At 37.8% G+C, this 24,887-nt stretch overlaps 1 protein-coding gene across 2 annotated transcripts in view; it reads left to right on the forward strand.

The window, feature by feature from the left end:
* Positions 1-20,541, forward strand: part of adamts6 (ADAM metallopeptidase with thrombospondin type 1 motif 6) — a 160,563-nt gene extending 140,022 nt beyond the window's left edge. For both annotated transcript variants that reach the window (XM_002934207.5, XM_012967138.3), the window contains 4 exons: positions 1,721-1,925; positions 8,114-8,290; positions 10,982-11,138; positions 19,896-20,541. In XM_002934207.5, coding sequence (XP_002934253.2) covers positions 1,721-1,925; positions 8,114-8,290; positions 10,982-11,138; positions 19,896-20,005 — 649 coding nt within the window. In that variant the 3' untranslated portion in view covers positions 20,006-20,541. The remainder of the gene's footprint in view (positions 1-1,720; positions 1,926-8,113; positions 8,291-10,981; positions 11,139-19,895) is intronic.
* The last annotated feature ends 4,346 nt before the right edge of the window (positions 20,542-24,887 follow it).

Genomic DNA, 24,887 nt, shown 5'->3' on the forward strand with positions numbered 1-24,887 from the left:
CCTTTGCAGGACATGAGCTGTATCATGTAAAATTATAGGTTGGAAAAATCACATCTGTGCAGATGGATTATAAGGGATAATGCTCAAAGCAAAAGCAGCCATCCCTGGGGACTAAAAGCAAAATGTGTTTTGTAGTAAGGAAAAAAATGATAAAGTCTCAGAGATATTTTGTTGTTAATTTAGGGATTTATTGTGGTCTCTGCTGGAGTGCTTCTGTCTGAAGCTGAAGGCTGTTTACCATTTGTACAGCTGAGGATTATGACAGTCTGTGAACATGATAAATCTATCCAGCAAAACCGTTTTTCTCAGTTTGCATATGTGAAGGATGAAGTGGCTCAAGAAACATTTGGAATTAGTTTACTGGCAAGTGCCTTTCTCCAACATTTGTGGGGCAATGGTTCCTTTTACTGAAGCTCCTGGAAGCAGGCTGAAATATTTCCCCATAAAGTTTAGTCCCAGTGTGGCTGTATGGAGGAGTACCAGTGAATATAGACTTAGAGCTCTGATCACAAAAGATGTCCTGAAAGCATGATGGAAAGCTTGTCTGCTGAATCTGTTTCTGCTCACATGCAGATTATTTTGCTACAATGCTTTGTTCCTTACAGACAGTTGTATACATTATATGGTAGTGGATGTGCTTCTGCTCATATACCAACTCTGATCCCAATACCTAGGGGCCCATTCATCAAAGCACAAATTTTCAGCAATTAAAAGCACGATTGGAAAAAAGTAACCACGATAATTTCTGATGTGCGAAAATTGCAAAATTACAGCTCCAACCTGGCCAAAAGAAAGTCATGATACCAAAGCTTGAATGAATTCCGAAATGGTCGTAGTCTTTGCGAAAAATACAACTTTTTAGTGGAATTTAACGAAAACCACGAAAAAGTCATACTATTTTAACAATATTATCGTGGTCAATACGAAAAGTTCTAACAATTGGAAAAAATACGAATGTTTCTCATTTGTACTCAATCATGCTTTGATGAATAAGCCACCTAGTCTTTTTTTTCTATTTTTTTTTTTTTTTGGCATATCTAGAATTGGCAGTTACTATTAACCAAAGTGTTGGTTATAGGCATAACCAGAGAAAGAGATGTATTGGGTTTCCAACCTTACAGCATTGCCTTGGCCAGAAATAATATATTATTACTTTAATAATATAATTTCCGAACAGGGCAAATGAGGTGTTTGCCCTCAGCATCAAGAGAAGCCTCTTGGGAGTGAGGAAAAATACTCAGTGTCGGACTGGGGTGTGCAGGGCCCGTCCCAAACACATACCTTCTTATTGCCATTGCTGTGATTGGGGAGGAAAGTCAGCCGGGGAGCACCAATGCTTCAGATCAGGTCTGGGTTGGCAGGGCCCATCGTGTTTTTTCCTGATGTTCCACTGGCCCAGTCTGAATTTAAGGCTGTTGCAGGGATGCTACAACATATAGTTTAACAGTGTGTGGATGGCTACAGCACCAACTTCCAACATCTTTATTTCTGCCCTCAGATATCTCTTGTATTACCATAACTCCAGACATGGAGAAATACTATGTTCTTGCTAAACTGTTGTATATCATAAAAGTAAATAACTGATGTTGATCATTAATCATGGTTGATTAATCGTTAAATGAAATGCTTTTAACAAAAAAATGTTCCTTTTTCTTGCCTAGTGTTGGTTATTTTTATTTTCCTTATTAAAACAAAGCAAATCTTCCCTTTTCCCATGTAGATGGTTTATTGGAGATTGGTCGGAATGCAGTAAGACTTGTGATGGTGGTATGCGCTCTCGAACAGTACTTTGCATTCGGAGGATTGGCCCATCTGAAGAGGAGACACTTGATGATATCAGCTGCTTAACTCATCGTCCCATTGAAAAGGAAGCTTGCAATAACCAGTCGTGCCCGCCTCAATGGGTCGCTTTGGATTGGTCAGAAGTAAGGATGTTTGTTGGTTCTAGAACTTGGTCCTGTTTAAATCAATATCGTCGTTAAACGTATAGATGTATATCTGTAGAACAGGCCTTAATGGAAACAATTACATATCTGGAATTGTTCAAATGAATACTTCATTGCCCTAAGCTATGCTTTGGAGTTAAAGCTAATAACATCTGGTTTTGTAAACCACCATTCTGGCACTGCTACTGTGTGTACTTGTGTAGTAAAAAGGGAAGATTAGAACATACGTCTCTCTCTTTGACTTGTTTCTTTGAATATTGATGGGCATGTTCTCTCTATAAAATAAAACTAATATAATACTAATGGATGGACTTTACTGGTCCTGTTTTATGCTTTCTTTGAGGGTCAGCCATATTTTCCATGTTTTTAGGATCCAGGGACTCTGGATCATAAAATTAAAATTCATTGCTAGTTTTTGCACAGTTGCAAATTAAGATGATGCTTGTACAGGTATGGGGTCAATTATCCGGAAACCCATTATCCAGAAAGCTCCAAATGACGGGAAGATTATCTTCCATAGACTCTGATTTATTCAAATAATTACATTTTGTACAATGATTTCCTTTTTCTCTGTAATAATAAAACAGTACCTGTACTTGATCCCAACTAAAATATAATTACCCCTTATTGGGGGCAGAACAGCCCTATTGGGTTTATTTAATGGTTAAATGATTCCCTTTTCTCTGTAATAATAAAACAGTACTTGTACTTGATCCCAACTAAGATATAATTACCCCTTATTGGGGGCAGAACAGCCCTATTGGGTTTATTTAATGGTTAAATGATTCCCTTTTCTCTGTAATAATAAAACAGTACCTGTACTTGATCCCAACTAAGATATAATTACCCCTTATTGGGGCAGAACAGCCCTATTGGGTTTATTTAATGGTTAAATGATTCCCTTTTCTCTGTAATAATAAAACAGTACCTGTACTTGATCCCAACTAAGATATAATTACCCCTTATTGGGGGCAGAACAGCCCTATTGGGTTTTGTTTCATGGTTAAATGATTCCCTTTTCTCTGTAATAATAAAACAGTACCTGTACTTGATCCCAACTAAGATATAATTACCCCTTATTGGGGCAGAACAGCCCTATTGGGTTTATTTAATGGTTAAATGATTCCCTTTTCTCTGTAATAATAAAACAGTACCTGTACTTGATCCCAACTAAGATATAATTACCCCTTATTGGGGGCAGAACAGCCCTATTGGGTTTATTTAATGGTTAAATGATTCCCTTTTCTCTGTAATAATAAAACAGTACCTGTACTTGATCCCAACTAAGATATAATTAATACTAATTGGAGGAAAAACAATCCTATTGGGTTTAATTAACGTTTAAATGATTTTTCAGTAAGCTCAAGGCTCCAAATTACAGAAAGATCCCTTTATCCAGAAAACCCCCAGCTCCCAAGCGTTCTGGATAACAGGTCCCATACCCGTATATTGCAGTAAACATACTGGAAGATAACATTATTTTCCTGATCACTAAAGGAATGTTGAAGGCTAATGTGATACGCAGATTAGTAAGTTCTTAAAATGTGTTTGATTATTTTATTTTGGGGGGTTTATAGACAGTGTCATAATTGTTAAACTAAAATTTACTACAATTTCAACTGTGGGGAAATTCTGGGGGATTCCAAGCAATTCAAATGTCATCAGTTATTTACGCTTTCCTAAACACCAGCGAAGTGTTTTAAAAAGAATTGGCACATTTATAAAAGTATTTTTTTTTGCTTTTTCTGATTCGCCAGATTTAATTCTTTAATTCAGTCCTATGGCCGTCCTGCACTATAATACCCGAAATGAAGTAGAGATTAGACTGTTTTTACCAAAGTGTTACAAATATTTAGGAGGTTACTAAGAATTTGGAAAACCTTGTAAATTTATGGGCAGGTAATTGTTTTCCCATTTTGTGATTGCTGCAAAAAATGAAAGAGCGTTGCTAAACATGCCCCACAGCTTGTATCTGAAAGTTACTGAATTGCTACTTAATGAAGTGTTTTGTGTGCGTTGAGGGTGGGGGTCAGTTACAAACGTAGGTGAAGTTTTGCACCTTTGTAGTTGTTACTAACCAGCAATTAGTGTAATTAGTTATGTGCTGTTAAACTAATGGGTAGGAGAACGTGATTTATTGCTGTGTTGCTCTTTGCTGCTTTTAAATTGCAACTGTATTGTAAATTTCTCCTTTTCAAGCCTTGACCTGCGTCAATATGTATAGAGATCTACGAGAGTCCTGTAGTGGGCAGCTGTCAAAAAAAAAAACCCACGAACCACCTATATGTCATTATTATTTTCTCAGGGATCAGATACCTTGGATTTAGACATTCTACAGTACTGCGAGAACCACACGAGCCTGAAAAAAATAGTAATTTCATAGTTATAAACGCTGCAGCCAAAAGTTCAGTAGAAATGTTTATAAGTCCATATCCACAACACTACAAACTTGTTGATAAGTAAAGTAAGGTTTTAATCACAAGCTGATTTCTGCTCTTGCCCACAAATCTTGAAGCTTGAAAAGTTTTCGCTTGGAAACTGTAGGAAACATCTTGCCGTGTTTCTCAGAAGCTATGACAGCTTCACATTTCTTGGAAATAAACGCAGGAGAAAATAAAGTTTGCTTAAGCAGCAGACAGTAGATAACAGAATTACCAAAAGTACCCCTCCAAGTGCTGTACAGTCATTTGAATATATTTCCTTTTCGGCACAAAAGGGACATAGTCTGGATTTCCATTGTTTAAGCTGTAGATGTCGGATCAGAAATGATCAGAAAAATAGAATTTAAGCAAATTATGGTGATGTATAAAAATCACCAAAAACGCAACAAAAGAAGGAAAATAATACTAAACGTCAGATTCTTAATCTATCTGTATATATGGGACAATTTACTGAATTAAAGATGCAAATAAAGGCTGCTGCATACAAGATTTAATTAAATTGGTCAAAGAAAAACTATTCCCCCAGAACAAATACCTAACCAACAGATAGTTTATATCATATTACTCACAAACTTAAATATATATATATAAATATTGCCCTTTTACATTGATCTACCATTTTGTGATGGGCTGTGTGCTCCCTCAGAGATCAGCTGATAGGAAATAATGCAGCTCTGACTGTAACAGGAAGTAGTGTGGGAGTAAAAGGCAGAATGTTGCCCCTTAATTGGCTGATGGGGCTTAACATGTATGTGTGCCCTTGGTTTGTGTCCAGCGTGAATCGTTTGATCCCAGGGGGCGGACCATAATACTTAAACCGGTAATTTTCTATTTAAGATTACCCAATGGTACTAAAAAAGTTTATTTCTATGAAAACATTTTATTTAGATAAAGCAGAGTGTTACATATGGACTCTTTTATGCAATATATTTTTATAGAGACCTACATTGTTTGGGGCTATACAGTAGCTATCTTTTAATATAAAGAGACGGTCCTTTAAGAGTGATTTGAAAGTCTGAAGACTTGTTTCTAGCCACGTATCAAAGGGCAGGAAATTCCAGGCCTGGAGGATGGTGGGGGAGTACTTGGTTAAGTTCTAACTTTGAACATGTGGAGTAGACTTTCCTGAGAAGAGTGTAGATCATATGTGTGTATAGAGTGTACAGGTGAGTATAGGTCATTGAATGACATAAGAAGAATGTAGGATTTTAATTGCATCCAGGACAGAGAGTTTAAAAGAAGAACATCAGATGACTGAAAGGCCACAACAGCATTTTCTGTTTAATGGCTATGGTCTCCTGTTCTTGGAGAGAAAAGGGGACTATGTTGTCAGAAGGGAGAATTGTCTGTTGTATTTTGACATATGGCATGAAAATGGATAGCATTGCTCCAGAATGTCCTGTCATGTTTTTTATTCTTCAGGCTTGTTGGATTGTTGTGATAGAGTCTATCTTTTTGCTGACTGCCCGCTTCCTCCTTTCCCTCAAAGCCTCCAGCCATAATTGTCTTTCCCATTTGAACTTGGTCTTCTCATAATATTTCATAAGTCATGTCCTTTGTGCTAAAAGTAAAAAGTTGGGCATTTGTTGGTCAAGGATCCATTTGTTTGTTTTCATTGGTATTGTTATTAGTTACTCCTCCTTTCCTGCTTCTTAATTGTCTAGCTTTTACTCCAATAAAGAGTTGCAGAAAATACTCAAGCCTGGATAATTCTGATCTTTGTTTTCATAGACATGTCAGCACATGTTTTATGTTTTTTATCCTCATTCTACTATGAGTGCATCATTTTATTGACTGCTAGATACTTTGTTATTAATAACTGATCCAAAAGGTAAAAACTACTTACAAAGTCATTGTATTTACTATAACTCTTCTTATAAACTTCTTCAGGTCTTCCTTATTTTAAGCTATTAAGACTATTAAAGGTTGTCAGTGCCTTACTTTCTGTCAAAACCAGCTGTCCAGTTTTGTTCTACAGGTAGAGCTTACAGTCATATTAAGTTTTAAATTTGAGAACTAGGATCTGCTCTATTCAGGACAGAACCACTTAGGCTTTATTTGGTTTATGACTTACACTTGGTGAGGCCATAAAGGGGCACTTTTACTTCAAAAGAAAGGGGATAGATCAGTGCACATTCCCTGGTCACATTCACTTCCATTGTATTGTATATTTTACTTGCCTTGGAGTGCTCGCACTACCCCCCTTTTATGTATTTTGTTACTTCAAGAGTACCCTAATAACTTGTATCCTCTTTCAAGTGCTTACAAAGAAGGTATATTTCTGAGCTTTGCTAATCTTAAAACTGGTGATGTCTGACCTGTTAACTTGACTAAAGTTCTTGCTTCTCCTACTTTTTTACCATTTTGTTTAGTGGTACCATAGTCTGTTGGAGGAGCGTGACTGTCAAAGAGTGCCCCAAATTACAAAGATCTTTCATAAATGTACACTGGCATGTTCCCAGTCTGATGTCAAAGCCTGAGGGCTGTGGCCTCATTTCCATCTCTACTCCATAATGCATTTTCCAGGAGAGTTAAAAGGACATTACTGGTAGAGAGACATTAGGCAGTCGAACACTCCATTTAAATACTGCTAGGAAATATTTCTCTTTAAGGTCAAGAACAGGTTAGAAAAGCAGGTCTACTGGGCAACTGTAGAAGTCTTTTTTGCCCTGCTGTTCATGGTTTGTCTCTAAGGAATTGTATATCTGTAGGGGAATTCAACACTTATTTAGTAAAAAGTCCTTTAGTAACAGAACAGGAGAGATCAGAAAGGGTCATAGGAAGCAACATGATTGGCACTTGTTTTGGCAGTGTCCTGAATTTGGTGTACTGACCTGGGAACAGGGAGGGTGTATGCCCCAGGGGACTGAAATGAATGTTAAACAATATCTGTAAAGTGCTGCATTAATGTCTTGGCGCTGTATAAATAAAGGATAACAAATCATACAAATCATAGCAATTTTACATCATTGGCATCAGTCCCACCATCAATCCCCTACAATCTAAGGTCTGGGTCTCATTTACACAACACCCGCTAGAGTCATTTTTTATTAGTAGCCAGTTTCCTTGCCTGTATGTTTTTGGAGTGTGGGTAAGAAACAGGAGAAAACCCATGGAGATGCAGGCATATACCATGCAAATATAAGATTGATTTGGGTCTGTGTTAGAATCTACATTACATTACATTAACATTTATTTATAAAGCGCCAACATATTCCGCAGCGCTGTACAATAAGTGGGTTACATACATTGGACATACAGAATAACATATAAAGCAATCAATAACCGATACAAGAGGTGAAGAGGGCCCTGCCCAAAAGAGCTTACAATCTACAAGGAGAAAGGGTTGAGACACAATCTAGACTTTAATTCCTTTAAATTGTACATTCACTTTGTGTGCATTTGTTACAGAATCACTGGGAGAAATGACAGAGCTATAGAGAATATTTACATAAAACAATGTTATTTAAAAAATGTGCTAAGTGGGTATCATGTGAAAGAGGCATTGACAGTGCCAGCATGTTGGCACAGAGCAGTATTGATATCCAGGAATACCATAACTGAACAAATGCATTTTTTATTATTTCAACTTTAAATAAATACAAGCTGGAACATTTCTCTAGCTAGTATAAGGAGACATAGCAGCTGCAGAACTGACAGAAATAAAAAGATGGTCAAAAAACGCAGTCACAACGCTTTAATTTTTGATTGTCTGTTGCTTTGCAGTGTACTCCAAAATGCGGGCCTGGGTTTAAACACCGAATAGTTCTTTGCAAGAGTAGTGATCTGTCCAAAACATTTCCTAACGCAAACTGCCCTGAAGAGAGCAAGCCGCCCGTCCGTATACGCTGCAGTTTGGGACGATGCCCACCTCCCCGCTGGGTTACTGGCGAGTGGGGACAGGTAGGTTGAAAATCAAAAAATCAAATTCTACAACTATTTTCCCAATAAGCATCTATATATTTTACGTGTACAATTGCCTAAGCTGATAACTCACTGATATTATCTTGTGAAACAAAGTCTTGTACGATATTCAGTGCGTGTATAGTGAGAAGATGAGGCGACCAATATCAGCAAAAATTTTATTGGCCGACTTTGAAGCCACCTGAACATCGGCGAAACCTTAATGCTGAATCATTATGTGTCATACATATAAACTGATTACTTATTGGTTCCATTGTAAGGTCACATGTCTCTTAACATGACACAACCTTTATCAGTCCTGCAGCATGTATTTCTGCGGCATGTCTGGTTGGTATTTAATCTGTACATCACAAAAGCAAAAATACTTTACATCTAAAAGAATAGCTCATTAGCAAGGTTAGCATTATATTTTACCGACAGCTGACATATTGTCACTTGAAGGGCTGCGCTGATTTATATGTATCCTTGCAGCACTAACATTGTCTGCATTCTCAGTTAAAGAGGTTGTCAGGTCAGTGTCATTTTTGGGGTTCCCACTATAAAGGGATGATGTGGCAAATCTACGATAAAACTTTGTCTGCTTTAGCATTGCTGCCTAATACTTTTAATGACTAATCAGCCATGCTGTGACCAAATTAAGAAATGAAGTAGTGTGCAAAATATACATGCCATAGGTTGCACCGGCTTCTTAATATCCATTTCATATTTGTGTCCGGCATTAAAGGGTTTATTTGAATCCTACTCTACTCTCAGTCAGAATTCCAAAATAATCTCTTTAAAACATGCATACCAGATATTCAAGGATGCATTTTAATTGCTGCTGCCCTGCAGGATGTATTTTAATAGTGTTCCTAGATAAAGGGATGTTCTGCACAGTTTATTTTACAGATTTCTTAGAAATGAAGTGAAGTAAAAAACTGCAGGAAGATTATTCCACTAAAAGAAGATCTGGCAACTCTGTCTCATTATTATAAAAAACAGACAAATCCAAGTTACAAGGCTTCATAATTAAATGATGTCTGCACAATATGAGCAGTCAAACGCCATTAAATGTTATAGGATGTTAGAGCTCAGCAGCAGCACGCAGCTCTAACGCCCCCATTGAATAGTTAAAGGGGTGGTTCACATTGACGTTAACTTTTAATATGTTGAAGAATGTCCTATTCTTAGCAACTTTGCAATTGATCTCATTATTTTTTATAGTTTTTAGATTTCTACATCTTTCGAGCTTTCAAATGTGAGTCAATGACCCCAGCAGCCAAAAACTATTGCTCTATGGGCTTATAATTGTAATGTTATTGTTACTTTTTATTACTTATCTTTCTATAAAGTCCCTGTCCTGTTCATATCCCAGCCTCTCATTAAACCACTGCCTGATTGCCAAGATAAACAAGACCCTAGCAACCAGCTAGCTGCTGAAATTCCAAACTTGAAAGCTGCTGAATAAGAGGCTAAATAACTAAAAACGCCTCCAAAAATGAAAACCCATTGCAAACTGTCTCAGAATATCAATGTCTGCATGATACTAAATTGCCATTTAAATGTGAACAACCCCTTTAAGCTCTAGGAAATATTTGGCAATGTAGAAAAAAAGTGTGTGGTTCTGAACACATATTGTTACTCCTGATAAACATTACAAACTATTCATAATAAATCTGGTGTATCTGCCAGTACTTCTGTTTCAAGGGGAAAGCTGTGCACCATTACTATTTTTTAATGGCAAATAAATCCCTTTTTGCAGTTTAAGATGAAACCTCCATTATTCCAATCTCAAGGAATGCCCTTATGTGTTTTAAAGCTGCATATTTGTTATAATCCCTTTTACATTAGGCTTCATGCTGACAATTTATCAAGAAATACAATCAACAGATGATATCTCCTGTCTCCCTGATTAATGCCAATGAGCACATTTAATTAATACTCTGCCAATGTAAATGATAAATACAAGTAACTTGGTCTTTGCGGTGACTGTATACATTTAGGGGCCGATTCATTAAAACACCCGTTCAAATCCCGAATGGGAAAAATTCAGATTGGGTACGATAATTTCTAAAGATCGCATATATCACGAAAATGCGTATTAGTCACGATAATATCGTATTGGCGATCCGAAAGTCACGAAATTTTCACACCGAACGATTGTAAACAGCGGCAGAAACTTTCTGAATTTTCCGCGCAAGCGAACGAAAAATTTGCGCAGGCGTACAAAAAAGTCACACAAATGCGAAAAAAGCGGCAAAAATACGCTTGGAGCATTCGAATGAACGCTCCGAGTATTCGTGTCTTAATAAATCTCCCCCTGAGTGTAGGTCTTGTTTTGACTTATGTCTGTGGGGCAAAGTAAAGATTTCTGGATCAGCTAAGTTAATATTTTTTTGTAGTTTTGTTCAAGGATCCTGTTTAAACTTACATAGCTGTGGTTAAATGCTTCACAGGGCTCTAGAGACCAATATAAAAATGGCAAATTTATACAGTATTTACTCAAATGTAAAAGTGCAAAATATGTATCTGCATCTGTTCGGCTCTTGGCAGATCATGCTTGTTAAATGCTTAGAATTCAAGCTGCAGACACAAAGAACCTATTGTGATATCAAACTGTTTCAATGTATTTTGTTGCTTTTTTATTTTTTTATCGTTATCCTAACAAAGACACCTTTTTCTGTTATTCAGTGCTCCGCACACTGCGGTCTGGGGCAGCAGATGCGCACTGTACAGTGTTTATCCTACACCGGGCAAGCATCAACTGACTGCCCTGAAAACCTTCGGCCACCATCAATGCAACAGTGTGAAAGCAAATGTGACAGCACTCCAATTTCCAACACAGAGGGTAAGTTCAAGGCTCCCCTAGCAAGCTAGCCTCCAAGTACTCTGCACATGTTCTTAAAAGACAACCTAAACCATACGTATCACTGTTATTCATTCACTTTAAACAAAGGGGCCAAGAGCAGTCTGAAATAGACTAAACTATTTTATGGCTGCTGTAATTCTTTATGAAAAAGAATATTCTTTTTTTTTTTTTATACTTGCAGCCACAAGACATAGGTTTGCAAGAACAATGGACTGTATATAACAGGGCAAAACATATCATGTTTTTATTTAACAAGGCAAAACCACAAAGCAAGTTAGCCTGAATAAATTCTGTTGTTGCAGGCAGGCAAATATTATATTAAAGGGGAACTCCACCCTAACACAACTTGAGCTTTTTGAAAAGTAAACATAATTTCAAGCAGCTTTGCAATATACAATTAAAGAATATGCAGCCTTTTTGTGATAAATGTTAACAATAACAGTTCCTTAAGCCTGGCCCTGTGTTCCCCTGCTGATCTGACTGCTTTTAGACTGCACACCTGATGTCAATACGGAAAGGAACATCACAGTGCAATGCATTGTGGGTCATGTAGTTCCTGCATGCTGTCTGTAAGCTGTGGAGACATTTATGCTAAGAAAAATGCCAAAAAAAATCACAAATCTGTTTTTAAATTCAAGTTTTCCGACCTTTAATTCTCAAGGCGTTACATAGTTACATAGGGTTGAAAAAAGACCAGTGTCCATCAAGTTCAACCCATCCAAGTAAACCCAGCACACCTCACCCACACCTACCAATCTATTCACTCACATACATAAACTATAAATACAACCACTAGTACTAACTGTAGATATTAGTATCACAATAGCCTTGGATATTCTGATTGTTCAAGAACTCATCTAGGCCCCTCTTAATTGAAAAAAATCTCAAAAATTGGAATGAAATAATTTTGCAGGTAACACCTGGTGAGCTTTGATATAAGTCAATGGCAGGTATATTCTATTATTTAGGATTTTTTTAAATTCATATTTGTTAAAAAATCTGTGGAATAATATGGCTTCTGCGACAGTCAAGTTAATGCAATCAAGTCCTTTTAGATTCAGGTTTTCCCATAAAGATACTAATGATCAGACCATTGTGGAAGCGATAAATAAAGGATCATTTTTAATGGCAATAAACATTAATAAGTTTTCTATAAAATTATGCTCTCTTTCAGCCAGCTTTGTTTACTGTATTGAGATGTGCCACTTCATTATTGGGGTGTGAGGTTATCCTTTCTAGCCAAATATGGGGAGAACCTGACCTTAGAAAAAAGTTATATAAATTCAGTATCCCCCCATATGAAATAAAATGCACTAAGTTTGCCTGGGGAAGTAAATCATAGTAACAGTAAAATGTTTGGTGACCAGTAAATGCTACCTGCTGGTTGGTTGCAATAGGTTACTGCTTCTGGGGCGTGTTTACTAAGATTGGAGATAAATATCTCCGGTGCTGTTTCCATAGCAAGCAATCAGCAATATGATTTCAACAGTCACCTACAAGTTAGAAATCAAAGCAAATACCTAATTGGTTGCTACAGGCAACATCACCGGTGATATTTATCTCCTCCATTCTTTGTAAACATACCCCTTAGTGCCTTTTATTACGTAACCCTCTGTATCTCTTGATTTTAAGGCAACAGGTGAGGAGCAGAAAGGGTACAAGTTGTGGGAGTAAGAGGGTCATCGTTAGGCATTAAATACCAGAATATCGGTTTATCTTTCTAGTTTCTAGAGTTATGAGGTACCACCAGACATAAGTACAGTGAAACCTCCATTTTACATGCCCTGATTGTAAGTTTTCCCTCATTTTACAATTCATATAGCTTTTCACTGATTTTACATTTTCCTGGATTTTATACCATTTTGATGGACCCTTGGAAACATGCAAATTGAGTTTTTTTCTGTATTTGATCCTATTAGATTAAAGATTTATCTGGAGCAGCTTTTGAGGCCTTCTTTTTTAATTGTATTCCCATTACTAAACACCTGAGTTGTGTAAGCTCAGTGCACAGATTCCCCTGGCTACCCCATTGCCTATGTCAGGTAGTAACTACAGAGTTTCATGTAGTGAGTGCGTTAGATCTCACCTTGCATCTTACGAGGATGCTAGATTGTTCCACAGAGGTGTGCTCACCAACACCCACTGACGGCAACTCCCACTTTCCAACACAAACAAAAGTTTTTATGCCAAATCATCAGTTTTTACAGAGCACTTAGCATTCTGTTCGGAGTTCAGCTAAATGCTGTATGTATTTATGAATAGTGTCAAAAGCTTTTTCTCATAGGAGAAACAAACAATAAGTTATACTGTTCCTTTGGAAAATGTAAAGGTTTCATGAAGAGAAGTATTTCAAATTCCACATCTGTTTTACCTCCCTTTTCTGTTGAAAAAGAAAGAAAAAGATTGTTGGCATGAGCAGCACCAGGTTAGAATTTGACACTTTTCCACTGAACTGGGTTACAGACTGGGTGCAGACAGCATGTACCACAACATTTCAGATATTGGTCATAAACATTTCCAAAACACAAATAACCACTGCAACCACATTATTCAAGGTCACCTGACAGATTTGCTAAAATAAAAAAACCTGTCTACATTGCCAATTAACTACATTGTTTGGGTTTTGGCATGTCTAACTATGGTGGTAATTTTCATAGCCCTAGTGTTTTTATAAAGGGACAATAGCTAAAGAAGACTTCTGTAATTTTAGTTTGCTTTTGAACAGTGCCTGTGTTATTTGTCATTTATTAAATTGTCTGTATTATTGCTTTGGAAATTGTGAGGATAGGGTGGAGAGAAACAAAGATGATGGGTTGTGAGACAGAAGGGAATCAGTGAGGGCCTGGTTGGGGAAAAATGGGAGAAACATGGTGATGGGAGGATAGGGGATAAGTGGAGAAACACTATGGGGAGGGTGGAAAGTGACTATATGAGAGAGGGGTAAATACAGTGTGAGGAGAAATAATATGAGAAAAGCATAGGGGAGGTTGGGTGGAAGTAACAGGGTGCAAGTGGTGTAGGATAACAGGGTGACATAATAGTGGCGGTAAGATTGGGTAGAGAACCTGTGAGGGGGTGGGAACAGGTTAAGAATGGGGTTAAGATGGAAGAGAAATAGGAAAGTTTGAGAATAAGGAGAAAAAAATAGGGTGAGGTTAGTGGCATTGGACACCAGGCTACCCAAATGATTGTGCAAAATACAGTTTAGATCATTGCAATTATTTCTGTGTGTTTTGGGGCTGTCCCAAAATTCTGCAGTTCTGGGCTACATGCTTACCTACATGAACACTTGTTTGGGGCTGCTGAATACCCAGACATGTTTTGCCTGCTGGGATACACTGAAGATCTTAGACTGTCTTCCAGGGACAGACTGTGCCTTCAACAACTTTTATATTATGCTAAAAATGCAATTCTACTAACTTGGAAAGCCACAGGGCCTTCTACCTTGAGCTGCTGGATTAAACTGATTGATGATATACTTTCAAGACAAAAATTAACCTACATAGCACAAGGAAGTTTGGGAAAATATGGGGGCCGTTGGCTGGCAGACGGGCAGTGCAATGCTTTAAAACAGACTATTACTCTTTACTGACAACCTAGTAGCCAGGTTGATTTGTATGACTGTTATTCTGTGCCATTTAGACAGGAACGCCCATCAAAGCCACTCTCTCTCCATTTACCCACCCTTTCTCCTTTCTTGACTTCTTTAACTTTCCAGTGACCTCTCTGTTCTTGCTTCATGAATAGCTGTCCCAAAAACTTGCAAAATTATCCAACACAGACAATAAGCATTTCACATAAATGCCAAACTCTTTCCTGCATTTTGAGTGAGCTTTACTGTAGTTTTGCCAGCCACCTCTACTGGAAGGGTATTACATGTATCCATAACATCTGAGCATCCAGCTCTCTAACTTCATATCTTGGTTGCTTCTTAACTTTCCTTATGTCTCAAAGTCTGCTGGATTTATTTAATCACTATTTCATTGTTTCTGTTACCTCCCCACGTCTTTCCCTTACATTCCAAACATATTATTTAGCCTTTGCTGACCTGTTTTCTGAGCTGTTTTATTTAATAACCATTCTTTAGCTGCTCTTTGGATGCTGTTTGTTTTGCTAAAATGCTATGTCCCCCTACAGAGAAGGATTAATCATCTCACATCATTCCCACCCTCATGGAGCTTGCAGTCTCATTTCCCTGTCACAGTCACACAAAGCACATGCTTTCACACTGGGACCAGTTTAATTAGCCGCAATTTACCCTCAAACTCTTGGAGAAAACCCACCCAAACTCATAAAGAATATACTGTGATGGACTAAATTGACCTCCAGACCCTAGTGCTGCAGTACAGACATAATACCAACCTTGCTGCAGAGGTGCTTAAACACTCAGATTGAGCTTCACCTTAGGCTAGATTACATTACATTAATATTTATTTATAAAGCGCCAACATATTCCGCAGCGCTGTACAATAGGTCTTTCGACTGTATTGACAGCAATGGTACATAGCATTCTACTTCTTATCTCACTAGCAATATAAGGGCAGAACCATCCATAGTGTGTCTGGTGTCTAGAAGCTTTTAGAGATTATTTCATTATCTAAGGTTCCTTGTTCCACCACTCAATGTACCAAAGCAAACTTTAACATCAGTAAATATTGCCCTTTTACATCCTTTCCCTTGAGCCGCCATTTAGTGATGGGCTGTGTGCTCCCTCAGAGATCAGCTGACAGGAAATAATGCAGCTCTGACTGTAACAGGAAGTAGTGTGGGAGTAAAAGGCAGAACTTTGCCCATTAATTGGCTGATGGGGCCTAGCATGTGTGTGTGTGCCTTGGCTTGTTTGTGTGCACTGTGAATTGTACGATTCCGGTGGGCGGCCTTTTAAATGATACTTAAAATTATAATTTTCTGTTTAGGATTACCCAATGGCAAATACTGCTTAAAAAGTATATATTTATGAAAATGGTTTATCTAAATGAAGCAGGGTTTGACATATGAGCTGTTTATGCAAGATATTTCTAGAGACCTACATTGTTTGGGGGTATAGTTCTCCTTATGTATCTATGGCATTGTTGCATTTATTATAGCTCCTTTGGATGTTTTTCCATTAGTTATGGACTTATTTGTTCTGTAACTGTGAGCAATGATGCAGACAATTTCCACATTTGAGAGTGCCAGTGGAATTTAGAAAGAAATGCATTATCTTGCCATAGTGGGGTAATTAAGCTGTCAAAATTATAAGTAACAGCAAATGCCCCTTCAAGTGGCAATGAGTTCAATGCATTTATTTTAATTATAACAATTGTAAGTGCAAGTTGATTAGGGCTCAGGGTTATATCACAGAGCAAACAGTGAATGCTGTAAAAGGCCTGCTCCTCTCAGTGTAACTAGGGGCAGCTCAGCAATCCCTTGCTCAAGCATTTCCTCTTCCATTGTATTCTTTTGTATATCTTTGGTTTAATCGTTTTTGCATCTCTGTAAAGCTTTCTCTCACTAACCCCATCCCTTGCTATCAAAGCTGGAACTAGGGGTAATCAGAAGAGGCAGCTGCCTAGGGTGCGGCTGGGGAGGAGGTGCAATTAAAATAGTATTTTTTCTAATATACTCCACTCCTATCTCCCTGGCTTATTTATGTATGCAATTTACTGGTATTTATTTAGTGACAACGCATTTCAGCTGCCCCAGTGGAGCTTCCAATCTAGGGTCCCAATCACACACACTCAAGCTCAGGACCTCAGGGCTGCAAGGTAGAAGTATTGCCCACTGTGGCTTTCTCTAAGTCTTTGAAAGAGCGATGGTTAGACAGTCAAATCGTGGGAGTGTGGTTGCAAAGAAAGGGGGGTGTTGGGGTGATCAGTTGATCTATATTTTATACCTAAACACAGTATTTTGAGAAGGCACCTTTGCAGTAATCAGTGAACCCCAACCAGTGGATGTTGCTCCCAGTGGCCCCAAAGCAGGTGCTTATTTTTGAATTCTTGGTTAGAGGCTTGGTTGCTTACAAAACAGGTTTACTGCCAAACTGAGCCTCCTGTAGGCTGCCAGTCCATATAGGGAATTCCAATTAACCAATAATGGCCTTTATTTGGCACCCAGGAACTTTTTTATGTGTGTGTTGCTCTCCAACTCTCTTTACATTTGAGTGTAGCTCACAGGTAAAAAAGGTTGGGGATTCCTGCAGTAAGGAGTGTAGTCAACAATTTTGCATCCATATGAGCATATTTTCCTTCTAGTCAGCCAGCTGGTTGCACAGACAGATTGCTTTGCCCCAGCTCTGATTTGTTTTTCAGGGCACCATGCATGGCATTAAGTTGTACCCACAGTACATACCTCAGATAATGCTAAGGCTGAGATTCTTTGTCCAGGGTAGAAAACAGAGAGTCATTTTCTGACAGAAGCCAAAACAACCCTCTTTAACCTTGAAGGTTTATACAGCACACTATCATGCCTTTTTTGTTGATCCATTTAAAGGAATAATAGTTTATTATAGTTGCATACTCTGTTCTTGGGTTGCATGAGGCAGTAAATTACATTTCTGAAGTTGGAACAAATGAAGGGAATAAATGCACTAATGGGGAATTCATGTAGCAGTTAACCCTATAATCCACATTCACAGAGGTTTCACCATGGGCAATTTTAGTTGTTACTTCAGGATCAGACTCTGGCCAAGCTGACAACCAAAAAACTGATCAGTGCTTTTGTGCCTTCTTTTTCTCAAGAGAAAAGGGAAATCTCATTTAACAGGAAAATATGTATGTCTCTTCTGAGAGTCAGTCAGTAACAAAGCCAGAATCTCTGCAGTGTCAAACTATCTCTGCACACAAACTTGCCATGATCTGGTGAAACATGCCAGTCTTTCCGTCCATGTTCGATGGCCCACATTTAATGCGCCTTTCATCAGTTATCCGTGAACAGATATGCATTTAATGCACATTAAGCTTATCATATGTAGGGACTTTTGTCAATGTAGGAACACCAGGTCCCTAAATCAGATGAGGTTATGTAAACCTGGGAACCTCAAGCCCATTAGTTGTTGTTGAGTTGTATCTTTCAGCATCCCCTAAACAGTTTTTAGCTGCAGCTAGAGGACATTCCTCATGTATAGGTTATACAAACTAGTATATCCTCTGTATGTTTCCAGAACAAATGCCTCCTGAAGTTCTTGGTCCTCAAAAGTCTGCTGAGTACACATGTCGGCATTGGTTGGGGCTAGACTGCTGGATTGAGATATTATCTGGAACCTTATTTTCAGGGAATTATGCTTCAAGAGATGATATAAAAATTCTTAGTATTGTTGTGCTGAATCCATTATTTCTCCATGTAGAATCTCCCACAAATTATTTGGTGAAAAAATTATATATTGTATATTCAGATATGCCCAAGTCCAATAAGTGCATCAGCTAAAGAAAGTATTACCTTTAGCTTTCCAGATCCAAAATTATAAAGTTTTGGATTTGCTTCATCTAAAGACTTGCTTTCCCCCAATCCAAAACTTGCAAAGAGTGCTGGAAATCCTGGTGCTGATGCATTCCTGGAAGTCCTACTTATCTGTACAAAGTGAGCTGCAAATGCATTGGATAAATATAAGTGTACATTCCATGGCCTGATATATTATTAATCACTACTTTCTGTGGAAATGAAAAAGTTCACTGACATCTTGAGTCATCAGAACCATATGCCTATATGATTTTATTCCATCTGCAGGTGGAAAACTTCTCATCTGGTAGCTTTCCATGTAGGAGATTGGCTCTCTCTACTCCCCACATTGTATTATAGGCTGAACTAAACCCCAACTGTGGCTTTTATGGGGTACCTCTCCCATACACCCAAGTGGTGCTTTTCCACATAAAAGTAGGTTTACTCTCCTGCAGATACATCTGATAAAATAAGCAGATATAAAGGCCTTGCAAATGGCCTAAAATCTTTTATATTATCCTTATATTGTGTGCTCTTAAACAAAGTATTTGAAAATGTTTAGCATTGTATGGTAGGAAAACATATTGATTGAGATTTGCTGCTTATTGAGCGAGTTAATCAATTCCCCTGATGTTCTAGTTATCCGTGCCATATCAATTTAATTTCCCTAAATTCCCTTCTCAGTTTTTTGACTCTATATAAACAGGCAATTGTATAACAACCCCCTCCAAAAATAAAAAAAAATCAAATACTTCAAACAGAATTTTATTACAGGTATAGGACCCTTTATCCAGAATGCTTGGGACCAAGGGTATACCGGATAAGGGGTCTTACCGTAATTTGGATCTCCATACCTTAAGTCTACTAAAAAATCAATAAAACATTAATTAAACACAATAGAATTGTTTTGCATCCAATAAGGATTATTTATATCTTAGTTGGGATCAAGTACAAGGTACTGTTTTATTACTATAGAGAAAAAGGAAATCAGTTTCAAAATTCTAAATTATTTGATTAAAATGGAGTCTATGGGAGACAGGCTTTCCGTAATTCTGAGCTTTCTGGATAACAGGTTTCCGGATAAGGGATCCCATACCTGTATTAGGGACCAAAAAATTCTACTGAATCTCCAGTGGTGGCACAAAAAATATAAAACTTCATTGCCATATAGTGAAGTGAAACATTGATGTAACTGTATATAGTTGGGCTCCCTATTCCTATTTTTGTGCCCTGTCGCCCATTACTGCACCTCCCTCCATTATATGCATAATAAGGCCTACATTTCTCATTTTATTTCCTTCTGGTTTTTTTTCTTTACAGAATGCAAAGATGTGAACAAAGTGGCGTATTGCCCGCTAGTGCTGAAATTCAAGTTCTGCAGTCGAGCATACTTCAGACAGATGTGTTGTAAAACCTGCCAAGGACACTGACCCACATCAAATGGGAGAAAATAGATCATTGTTATTCCGTGGTGGAAATGTGTCCATTAAGAGGAATAACGCAGAGATATCAGATGGATGTCCTTGAAGAGAGAAAAGAAAAACCCTGTGTAACACATAACCACTCGTCAGCCCAGGCTGACAGGATTTCTTCACTTCTGTGAAGTGAATTAATTATCCAAAGTGCTGGACACCAGAAATAAAAGGAGGAAAGCCAAATTGGAGAACTTTAAGGCCACCCACTTAAAGCAGGGAACCGCAGAACGTTTGTGTTCTTCCAAGTATCACAATTACCATGCTTACCTCCCGAAACCATTTTGAATATGGTCTTCACAAATGACACTGAATCCAGAACTGTTGTTGTGACTTTTTCTACAAACAGAGAGAGAGAGAATAATTTCCTAAGTCATAGCTTAAACTTATATTAACTATTTTATCTCATTTTACAGCACCACAATTTAAATTATAAAAAAATGGGCTTTTTAAATATTATTTAAGATGCAATTATAAATCAGAACTAAAAGTAATTTTATGTGTTATTCATTCTGCCTTGTTTCCCTTAGATTCTTCAACATTTTCTGCTGTGAAACACAAACATATATGTATATATAAATATATATATGTATATATAAAGCTGTGGGAATGTCAGTATTCCGAGGTGCATCATTTCCTGCCGGTCACAGAATGGTTAGGTCTACAGGTTCAGTCACGCTCTAACTGGGAACCAGTTTGCCAATTCATGAAAATATTTGGGATTGAAATGAAAATATATATAGAATTGCCTGCGAGATCTTATAAATCGTGGTCATTCAATCAGCAATATCCTTTCCAATAGTAATAAAAATAGACCTTATGACACTAGAGTTGAATTGAATTGGTATGAACATTATGGTTCATGTCAATTATTTCACGCATAACATTCAAAGAATTACATTGGAGAGAATGTCTGCAAGGGCGTAGTAGAGAACAGAACCAATACTAAAGGCTTCTGGTATCATTCACAAATATTTATATATATATATGGAGATGAAGTTTGGTGTAGCGACCGGTGCGCTGCCTGTGAGCATTGATGACATAATAAGCAATGGACATCAGTAGTATAATGCAACATCAAAATGTAATTGGAATTTTCCCTATAACCCTTGTTATGTAGCTGTGTGCTAGTGCTTGCTCTTGGTTATTATTATGTTTAAGATCATTATTTTTATATAGTGCTATATTTATGCAATACTACAAACAAAGTACATAGCTTATCCCTGTCCCATTGAGCTTGCAGTTATCAGCCATTTATTCTTCTGAGTTATTCTCTGTCTTGTGAATTTAGCAGTTAACCTGTTAACCATGCTACTTTTCATGGCAAGGGCAGAGCTTATAGGAAAAGGGCATATATGTAGCAGATTTGGGTGGGCCTGGTTGACTGAGCTAAAGATAAAAGTGACTTTTACTCTAGGTATGTTGCTGGGTATTCCTATAGATTAGTGATCCCCAACCAGTGGCTCATGAGCAATGTTGCTCCCCAACCCCTTGGATGTTGCTCTCAGTGCCCCCAAACCAGGTAGTTATTTTTTAATTCCTGACTTGGTGGCAAGTTTTGGTTGAATAAAAACAAGATTTCCTACCAAATAAAGCCCCCTGTAAGCTGCTAGTGTGCATAGAGGCACCTAATAGCCAATCTTAGCCCTTATTTGGCTCCTCCATGAACTTTTATGATATTCGTTTTGCTCTCCAAGTCTTTTTACATTTGACTGGCTCACGAGTAAGAAAGGTTGGGGACCTCTGCTATAGACAGTGAGTTTGTTGTCCCACCTGGGAGTGTCTCTCCCTCCAGCCATAAGGGAGCAGTAGCAGCTCAGTGACTAGGGCATTGCGTATTTGGGGAAGCCTACACTAGATTCCTACAATACTCAGTCTCCCTGTGCCTTAGGCACCACAAGTTAAACTCTAAGCTCAATGGTGTAGGGACAATAATGAACAATGCTATATAAGAATAAAGATGCAACTGATCATTTATTTCTACTGTCGGGCCCTATAATTCTAGATATTTTTTGTTGCACCTGGTGTGTGAATGGTGGGCCCTGTCGGGTTTCCTAGGGGTGTTTTTCAGGTTTTTCAGTCTGGTGCCCTTTAGTTGTGGGTTCTGAATCTCAATCTATATGCAGAGCCTTTTGCGTTTTACGGTTTGCAGTCTTCTAAAGTCCACTGGGGCTCCTTTACTATCAACTGGTACATTTGCCCTAAATCATTATCATAACTAAAATCTACCGAAGACTTATTTATGAAAGTAAACCTCTGATTGGTTTCTATGGGTTACTAGACAGGTTCTACCAGTGTTTCTAAATGAGCCCCATTCTCCTCATGTTTTAGCCGCCATTTTATGTATTCTATTTTCTACAGTGTTCATTTGTTCTTTGTGGCAGTGACACCATCAGTACCTGTCCAAAATGCTGCTCTTTTCTTTTGTGAATTGTAGTGGTCCAAAAGGGATCATTCTAATATTGTCGGTATTAGTGTAAGTTAAGCAAAAATCGCTTTTTTTTTTTAACCAATTTTAAATTCCACTATTTAAACTATTAGCCTTATTAGCCAACTAGCCAACCAGCTGTGTAAAAAGTTGAGAGTCAAAATTTTAATTTAATCTTATTAAGTATTTTGTTTTGTATACCCATGTGTGGTTGCCATGGAATCTTAAAGTTAAAAAGTGTGCTAAGTCGTACAAGGGGTGCTATAGGCCACTTTATTCTGTTAATATGGAGACCGAGAAAAAGACGGTCCCCAATGATCCAGGGGTGCCCAATATGTGGTCCTCCAACTGTTTTACAACTACAACTTTCAGAACCCAAAACAGTCTTTGGCTGTCAGTTGGGCTTTGTACCAAGAATAGGAGACCTTACTATATGTTTAGTTTTAATGCTATGGATATGAAACAATTATGACACCATGCTATTTTGGGTTAGGGTCCTTGGCAAATGCCCTCATTGCTATTTCCAGAAACCAGCCCTGGATTTTACTTATCAATGTAGGCACAAAACCATTTGTAACAAGCTACTACATCAAGCTGCCTTGTGGATTTATGATTTCTCTATTCTCCACAAGGAAGGAATGTTTAAGTGTATTTCTGTCTCAAAGCACTTTATTTTGCTCCTGCTCGGTGTGTACCATTGTAAGTGTTATTAGTATTTGCCTGGTACCCATGTGATAGCTACAGACTGACTAGAGCATTCATTCCTGCAATATTTATACCTTTGCTATTGTTAGGAATCTATCCGTATATTGGTCTCAGTTTCATCGAGAGATCCTGCCAGTTGTACTCCAAGCTGGTAGAGATTCCCAATTTAATGGGTGTTTATCACCTCTTAAAAAAATCATTAATTTAACCACCATACACCAAGATTTGTAGACCTTATTCACCTAAATAAAACCACAGATCTACCAATTCTGCTTTGTTCAGAAGTTTATTCTATTACTCTAACTTCTTTTGCCTGTATAGCAACATTTGCAGCAGTTCCACCAGTTCTGCAGATGAAACAATGACGGCTGAACTGGAATCCATTTTTAATTGGTTGGAATGTAAAATATTAATCCCCATAAAAAAATGAAACTGTCCTTTTAAGATCAAATTCATTTTTGTGTTCATTTTTAAATTACTCAGTATTATACAATAGGCTTGTTCTGCCCAAGATCATGAAGATCATGTGATGCTGTAGGAGATTGTGTAAATACAATAGTTATCAAAATGTTGTGAACATTTAGCAATTCAGCATTAGGCAAATATATATAATATAATATAAAGAGACCCAAGCCCGAATTTACATAGTGGGTGCCCCTAGGCCCCTTTCTCTGCAGTTATGCAGCCTCACATATGCACCCAGTATAGTCTGGAGCACTTGGGATTGGTGCTCTGGGCTTTAAAAACTATCAGGTCTCCTGCACGTGCCCAGTGCTTCAGACCCCCAGATGCAGCAGCTGCGCAGCATTCCCCCCTAAAGTCCTGCCGCCCTAGGCTTGGGCCACAAATCCGGGCCTAGAGAAAACCCTTTATATCATGGTTAATACACAACTTAAGACAAATAATGGTTCTCTCCAGGATAGTTAATTTCATACAGTATATACTGTGCCACATTGTCTTATCTCTAATCTTTCACTATAATTGAGATTCTCCTGGTGAACGTTGTTGCTGTATTTAACCTCATTCCATTATTTTGATTAATTTATAGGGTTTATGGGTTATTGTTCATTTCCCTTATATTCTAAATCTATCACAAATGGACAAAGATTGCATTAAAGGGCTACTATCACCATTGAATTCCATATATATGCACTACCCTTTCTATGGTTTTTTCCAGAGGTGAAGTCTTTCCATTGTGTATTGTACAATAAGTCAATTTCTATATTTTAAGCTATGTGGCTTTTTGTCTGCTCTGGTTGCTTTTTATCTTCCTTTGTTTTCCACTTACATTGGTCAAAAGGACATTTAATGATCTCAAAAACAAAACAATTGTATGGGGAGTAAAGCAAGAAAGTTCTCTCTAGCACTCTAGGGCAACTTTGGACACTAAAGGGACATTAATTGGTGCAAAGGACAGTTTTTATTAATTGTACCTTATAGAATAGGCAGTGTGGCCTCTCTTGGATTTTTTTAAAAAGAGTTTCATTAATCTTGCCTCTTGTTTCCAATAAGGAAACCAATCAACTGTTTATTCAGCTTTACACTTTGATGATAGTGTCTCTTACATTATACACATATAATAGTTAACAGAAGAGATAAAATTCCCCATAAAGAAGCATTCATTGGTTTTTCTAAGGAACCGTCACACTTTTGTGACATAATAATCCCACGTTTTGATGTCTGTAGGAATAAAAAACATTCTTCTCC

This window comes from Xenopus tropicalis, chromosome 1 (assembly GCF_000004195.4).
Source record: "Xenopus tropicalis strain Nigerian chromosome 1, UCB_Xtro_10.0, whole genome shotgun sequence".
Classification (NCBI taxonomy): Eukaryota; Metazoa; Chordata; class Amphibia; order Anura; family Pipidae; genus Xenopus; species Xenopus tropicalis.